The 7,815-nt window shown below is 43.8% G+C and overlaps 1 protein-coding gene across 3 annotated transcripts; it reads right to left on the bottom strand.

Annotated features, from left to right (window-relative positions):
• Window positions 1-497: 497 nt before the first annotated feature.
• Window positions 498-7,169, bottom strand: LOC141105123 (uncharacterized). Of its 3 annotated transcripts, XM_073594997.1 has the most exons (7): window positions 7,070-7,169; window positions 3,764-3,934; window positions 3,582-3,660; window positions 3,368-3,465; window positions 3,112-3,249; window positions 2,870-3,011; window positions 498-1,753 (listed from the first exon to the last, which is right to left on the bottom strand). In XM_073594997.1, the coding sequence occupies exons 3-7, from the start codon at window positions 3,613-3,615 to the stop codon at window positions 666-668; spliced, it is 1,500 nt and encodes a 499-aa protein (XP_073451098.1). In that variant the 5' UTR covers window positions 3,616-3,660; window positions 3,764-3,934; window positions 7,070-7,169; the 3' UTR covers window positions 498-665. The 3 variants fall into 3 exon arrangements, with proteins under 3 accessions (XP_073451098.1, XP_073451097.1, XP_073451099.1); XM_073594996.1 differs by having other exon boundaries at window positions 3,582-3,934; XM_073594998.1 differs by lacking the exon at window positions 3,582-3,660.
• Between the last annotated feature and the right edge of the window lie 646 nt (window positions 7,170-7,815).

Genomic DNA, 7,815 nt, shown 5'->3' with positions numbered 1-7,815 from the left:
ATACTTCTACTAAATTATGCCGTTTGGATCCCACCCACGGTTACTATGTTACAGTGAAGACACACAACTATAAGTTTGAGTTTTTTTTACTTCACCATTGCGATTCACATCGTGCTGCTATTTTGCTAGGTCACTATGTTATTATGGATCAGATTCATGGAACTTTTACTCATATGCTTTATTATACTATTCTGTATATATGTTATTACACGCAGGCTATTTGGTCACTGATGTGGTCCAATCACCAGACACTATTGTTACTATGATGCAGTCACATGCAATAAAATGTCTGATGTTTTTTTATTATGGTACCATTATGACTATAACATGCTGCTATGCTATCATGCTGTTTTATGATGTTTTTACTATGTATATCACTATGAAATAAAGTCTCCATGATTTATTTTAATCTACTGTTTACAACCTGTTTTTATGCAATACGATGTGGTCGCATGTATGGTGTATCCATTTTCTCACCATTACTATTTTGTTGTGTTACCTTCCCGGCTGCATGCCTCATCTAAAGTCCCAAAAACCGTCCTTCTTCATTTTTGTTTTAACCGAAACATGTTACACATTCTAAATACAAGGCAGGACACACAAGTTCTCTGGTGGTCACTCTTGCCCCAATCTCCATTTCTCTGCTCAGAACGTAAAAAAGGTTGTTAGTCTACGTGAATTTTCTGATGTCGGTCAAGGGCACTTTTCTGGGTGAAGCTTTTCCCCCACTCTGAACACGAATAAGGACGCTCGCCCGTGTGAATTCTCTGGTGTATAAGAAGTTTTTCTCTCTGAGGGAAAGCTTTCCCACACTCTGAGCATGAAAAAGGACGTTCACCTGTGTGAATTTTCTGGTGTTTAAGAAGGTTTCTTTTGTCTTTGAAACATTTCCCACACTCTAGACATGAATAGGGATGCTCACCTGTGTGTATTCTCAGGTGTTGAGTAAGTCTTTCCTTCAGAATAAACCGTTTCCCACACTCTGAACATGCGTAGGGGCGCTCACCTGTATGAATTCTTTGGTGTTTATGAAGGTTTCTTTTTTCATGGAACGACTTCCCGCACTCTGGACACGAGAAAGGACGCTCTCCCGTGTGAAATCTCTGGTGTATAACAAGTTGTCTTTTCTGAGTGAAAGATTTCCCGCACTCTGAACACAGATAAGGACGCTCCCCCGTGTGACTTCTCTGGTGAACAACAAGTTCTACCTTCTGAGTAAAACATTTCTCGCACTCTGAACATGAAAAGGGACGTTCACCGGTATGAATTCTCTGGTGTTTAAGAAGGTTTCCTTTGTCACCAAAGCATTTGCTGCAGTCAGAACATGAGAAAGGACGTTCTCCTGTGTGAACTCTCTGGTGACTGATTAAGTTGCTTTTCTGAAGGAAATGTTTCCCACACTCTGGACATGAGTAAGCCTTATAACTTTTCTGTTGTATAGGAGGCTTTCCAGTTTCTTTCAAAGATTTCCCAGACACTGTACGTGACAAGGAGAGCTCAATTGTGTGAGATCCTTCATGGTTTAAAGAAGATTCCTTGGGATTAGATGAATCTGTTGATGGATCTGTACTGTGAGATTCAAGAATAATAGTATGTGGATCATCAGAAGATTCCTCAGGATCAGAGAAATCCCATGATCTCTCTATATGATAAGTTCTATGATGTATTATTTGTGTAATGCGTTTTACTCCGGGAGAACATTGTGATGTGGCTTTATATTCTGAAGATATATTATTCGAGACATAGTGTCCACCTGTAGGAAATCAATGGTCAAATGTTATTAGAATCCTTCATTCCTTTATTTCAGAATTCATATACAGTATGTTGGTCTAACACTCTAGTATCTTAGAGCTCTGGCATGGAACTGGGTGCAATCATAACATAAAATACGAATACAAACCAGATAAAGGATAAAATACACAAAAAAACACACTAGGTAGGTGTTTGCTTTAATGACACTGTTATGCCCCGTACACACGGTCGGACTTTGTTCGGACATTCCAACAACAAAATCCTAGGATTTTTTCCGATGGATGTTGGCTCAAACTTGTCTTGCATACACACGGTCACACAAAGTTGTCGGAAAATCCGATCATTCTAAACGTGGTGACGTAAAACACGTACGTCGGGACTATAAACGGGGCAGTGGCCAATAGCTTTCATCTCTTTATTTATTCTGAGCATGCGTGGCACTTTGTCCGTCGAATTTGTGTACGCACGATCGGAATTTCCGACAACGGATTTTGTTGTCGGAAAATTTTATATCCTGCTCTCAAACTTTGTGTGTCGGAAAATCCGATGGAAAATGTGTGATGGAGCCTACACACGGTCGGAATTTCCGACAACAAGGTCCTATCACACATTTTCCATCAGAAAATCCGACCGTGTGTACGGGGCATAAGATTGAGAACAGCGATGGGCCTTCCTCCACCGCATTTCTTGGAAACAAGAAACACTGGATTTACTGAAGACTGAGGTGGACCTTACATATGGTATGCAATAGTGATGGACAATTTATTAGATACAGGGACCACATGGCATCTCCAAAGGGTGGCCCATAATATTAAGTGTATGCAATGCTACAGGTAACTGTAAGAGGCTGTTGATATAATAAAGGATGTCATCTGTACAGTGTCTTCAACTCCTCAATTAGAAAACCATTACATTAAGGAATGGAGATGGACCTTTCATATGGTGTACAGTATCTCCTCCTCATTTGTTGGGAACATGATGTTATATTGAGGAATGGAGATGGACCTTTCATATGGTGTACAGTATCTCCTCCTTGTAATTATTTAAATACATACGTAATACTCATAGAAGAAAAATAAATTGTGAACATTTTCTGCATTTAGTAATTTTTACTTACTTGTTTCGATATAAAGTGAAGATTCCTCCTGTTCACTTTTCATAATCATCTCCCCCTCCTCCATAGACTGCTGATCTCCACTCACCAACGTCTCTTCTTCTTCCTCTTTTACCTCAACATTGATGTCTTTCAGTTCTTCATCCTGAACCCCAAAATGATAAGATTGATAAAATTGTCAATAATAAATATATATATAAGAATGTTATCTCGTAGTTTTAGTTCTATTGCCAAATCCTCTTTACCTGAGAGATGCTGGGATCTTCCTGTGTGAAATCCTGGGAATACAGAGGATAGACGTTCTCCGAAGACTGTTGTTCTCCACTAATGATCATCTTTTCTTCCTCTTCAATTTCAACTTTGATGCATTTCAGCTCTTCCCTCTAAATCCCAAAGAAGATAGAGTAGAGATTTGTAAAAAAAGAACAAGAGATTATGAGGAAGAATGTCCTCTCATAGCGTAGAACACATTTTTAGGTATACGTGGTCATTCCCACCTACCTGATGATGGTGAGGGATGGTGTGATCTTCCTGTGTGGAATCCCGGGAATACAGAGGAAGGGGACATCTCTCTGGTGGGTTCCCATTACTGGATCCATCTGTAGGAAACACACACACTGACTGAATACATTGTTTCTATGTGTTTATCAGATGATGGGGGATCTAGGTGGACCCTCCGTACTGCTCTCTCCTTTACAATAAAGTCTCCTCTTACCCGGTGATGTGAGGGGCGGCTGATTCTCCATCATGACGTCCTTGTAGAGATCCTTGTGTCCTTCTAAATACTCCCACTCCTCCATGGAGAAATAGACAGTGACATCCTGACACCTTATAGGAACCTGACACACACAACAATACAGTCCCAGATAATGTCCCAGAATTCCCGACACCGCTCACCTCTTCTGTCAGCAGCTCAGGGATCTTGTTGGTGATTTCCAGAATCTTCTTGGCACTGGTTACCTCTGTTGTCAGGCAGTGAGGTGAAGGCACTGTGATGGGAGATGTCCTGTAAAGACGGCTGCTGGGTGTTAATGGATCTCCAGATGTTTTTTTCACTACTTTATAATCCTGTGTATAGAGAGAAAATAACAATTATAACTACAGACTTCCCAGAATCCTCCTCACCTCTCCGGTCAGGTCTGTGTTCTATTAATAGAGATAAGAGTGATGTCATGTGACCTCCCAGAACCCTCCTCACCTCTCCGCTCAGGTCTGCGCTTTATTAATAGAGATAAGAGTGATGTCATGTGACCTCCCAGAATCCTCCTCACCTCCTTCTGATCTATACAGGACTCTCCTCTCTGTAGACGGATAACAAACTAAGAAATGATCTGGACTGTACTGGGATTAATAATATCTGCAGTAGGGATGAGCTTAAGGTTTCCATCTGAACACGAGTTTGGACTGAACATTAGCTGTTCAGGCATTTGGATGGCTGCCCAAACATTTACCTGTTCGGCAGGATTTGAACATTATGTATAATAGTGGAAACACTTCCAATATTATACATGACAGCTTCATGCTGTGAATGGTTGCTAAGGACACTGGGGGGTTCCCGGGACCTCTGAGTCCTTAACAACCAGTGACATCACTGGCCTTCTTCAATGGTTGAGACTATGTTCTTCCATAGTTCTGACACCTTATACAAGTTCTTATCTATAGTACAAGTCTCATTAATCTCACTGAAAGCAAACCAGAGATTCCCTTTAAAGTGCAACGCTAACCAAAATATTTTATTTTAGGTTTGGATTGGCTGAAGAGTATTAATTAACTATAATAAGGATTTCTTCTGTCTGTATCACCACTACGTAGGTAGTTCTTCCCTCGCTTCCTGCCCAGGTGATGAGTGCAAAAGAGAACAGAATTTGAGGGGAAATAGGCCTAATGGGGACAAGCCACCAAAATAGATCTGGGGGGCATTTTCATACTTACCAACTGTCCCGGAAAATCCTGTTTTTCACGGATTTTCACTTGCTGCCGCTAGAGGTCCACGGTCTCCGCCGGCCACCATTTTTAAGAAGACCAGGAACAGCTGGGTGCCTAGACGAAGCTCCTGCGTCGCCCCGCCTACCCCCCCCCCCCACTGCTGGTCTGTTATGGAAAGGGGCGGGGTTCTATTGTAACCACGCAGCCGGCGGAGGGAGACATTATTTTGTATACCCCCTCCTACTAGGACACCAGAGGTAAGGGGGGGGGCACCGCTGGGGACACCTGATGTAAGGGGGGGCTCCGCTGGGGACACCTGATGTAAGGGGGGGCTCCGCTGGGGACACCTGATGTAAGGGGGGCTCCGCTGGGGACACCTGATGTAAGGGGGGCTCCGCTGGGGACACCTGATGTAAGGGGGGCTCCGCTGGGGGCACCTGATGTAAGGAGGGCTCCGCTGGGGACATCTGATGTAAGGGGGGGATCCGCTGGTGACACCTGATGTAAGGGGGGCTCCAGTCGGGACACCTGATGTAAGGGGGGGATCCGCTGGTGACACCTGATGTATGGGGGGCTCTGCTGGTGACACCTGATGTATGGGGGGCTCTGCTGGTGACACCTGATGTAAGGGGGGCTCCGCTGGTGACACCTGATGTAAGGGGGGGCTCCGCTGGTGACACCTGATGTAAGGGGGGGCTCCGCTGGTGACACCTGATGTAAGGGGGGCTCCGCTGGGGACAACTGATGTAAAGGGGGGCTCCACTGGGGACATCTGATATAAGGGGGGCTCCGCTGCTGACACCTGATGTAAGAGGGGGCTCCGCTGGTGACACCTGATGTAAGGGGTTGCTCTGCTGGCGACACCTGATGTAAGGGGGGCTTCACTGGGGACATCTGATGTAAGGGGGGCTCCGCTGGGGACATCTGATGTAAGGGGGGGGGCTCAGCTGGGGACATCTGATGTAAGGGGGGGGCTCAGCTGGGGACATCTAATGTAAGGGGGGGCTCCGCTGGGGACATCTGATCATCTGATGCAAGGACGGACTCTGCTGGGACACCTGATAGAGGCTGGTGGCAGGCGACGTGGCAGGTGACACGCTCAGGGATCCCACTGATTCGGCATTAAGGTGAGTTGAATGATTTCATTTTATATTACAATGTAATAATAGAAATAATGCACTTCAATCATCCTGACACCATAACAACCATGGTGCCGGGATGATTGAAGTGCTAACACCAGGTGTTTGGAGTATCTTTATCTGCTGGTTGTTAAACTTTCTTAGAATACACATATTTCCATTGTTGTGCAGGATCTGGGCCTGCTGTCCCTCCAGCCCTCTCCCCCCCTTTCCCTCTCCATCCCTCATTTATCTCAGACTCTAACCACACCCCTTTGAGCCAAGCCCCCTTAAGACACGCCCACTATTTTTGCATAAATCACGCCCATTTTCCCACCACATTTTACCTTCCCCCTATGCCACGCCCACAAATGCATGCCCCACACCCTAATTATAATAAGACTTCGCTTACAGCCAAAAAAGTGTCCCTAAAAAATGTTTTTCAATGTTGGCAACTATGCATTTTTGCTGTGATTGGTACTTAGGATCACATGACAGAGATGGGACAACCAGTCAGGTTTTGGTGAGGGGCAAAAGAGAACCAACAATCCTCCATCAACGAACTGTGAGGTACAGAATTTCAGCATCACTTCCATCAAATAACAAAAATTGGGAGCTTTATCCCTAATTCTATGTACTGTAGGGATGCTCATTATTTCTGCTGCCTTGTTTAGAACTTAGTGCCTCTCCTGAGCTAAAACAGAGGGATACTTTTTAGTATGGGTGGATTAAAGGTTTAGTATAGTATAAGATTTTGGATAGGTAAATAAATAGTATCGTTTTTATGGTGGTCCAAAGAGAGGGACAATTAAGAAGATAAGAGGAACTTTTTGATCTCGTTGCTCCGTATATGGATGGACAGTTGGATAAATGGTTCTATATTTAGGATGTATCTGGTCTATAAACCAGAGGCTCTGGATGGACAGTTGGATAAATGGTTCTATATTTAGGATGTATCCGGTCTATAACCCAGAGGCTCTGGATGGACAGTTGGATAAATGGTTCTCAATGTAGGATGTATCTATGTAAATATTACAATACACTATATACTTGTATATCAGCATCTTATGGAGATAAAAGACATCACAGTGACTATGGAGGAAGAGGATGGACATGACGGGGAGTTACTGGGTGTAAATATAAAATAATATCTTATTACCTCCTCTACTGCCAGTTCCTGCAATGTCTCCTCTCTACTTTTTTCTTACATCACCTCTGACCCGGAACTTCCTGTCTTACTTACGTCACTTCCTGTCTTTGCGTGCCACGGACAATAAGTGAGATCACCACCTGGTGGGGAATATAAATACTGCAGCCTGTGTTGTCCCTCCTTACTTCAACGGCTGCTCCACTGTGGCCTCCTCGTCATTGCGGTTGTATAAATGATACCTCACAGAAACCTAAGTATTCCATAAAAATAATGAACTGCAATCATTTTAGTAAATTTATATTTATTTATAAGGATTTTTTTTAATGTTAATAAATTGACCCCATCAAATTCATATAGTACACATTTGTCGTTTTGCAGTTTAGTGCTTCAATAGAAAAGTTTAGTTTAGGGGTCCAAACCTTCTTCTAGTAGACACTAATGCCGCGTACACACGGTCGGACTTTTCGGCTACAAAAGACAGACTTTCGACGGACTTTTGGCGAACTTGCAGCGGACTTTCTAACGAACGTGATGACGTACACTGGACTAAAATAAGGAAGTTGATAGCCAATAGCTGCCCTAGCGTGGGTTTTTGTCCGTCGGACTAGCACACAGACGAGCGGATTTCTGGGTCCGGCGGAGTTACAACGTAAAGATTTGAAGCATGTTCCAAATCTAAAGTCCGTCAGATTTGCGACTGGAAAAGTCAGTTAAAGGTCCGGTGAAGCCCACACATGATCGCATTGTCCGCCGGA

The sequence above is a fragment of the Aquarana catesbeiana genome, linkage group LG08, assembly GCF_042186555.1.
Source record: "Aquarana catesbeiana isolate 2022-GZ linkage group LG08, ASM4218655v1, whole genome shotgun sequence".
Lineage (NCBI taxonomy): Eukaryota > Metazoa > Chordata > Amphibia > Anura > Ranidae > Aquarana > Aquarana catesbeiana.
The sequence above is the reverse complement of the archived record's forward strand: the minus strand, read 5'-3'. Positions and strand labels throughout refer to the sequence as shown.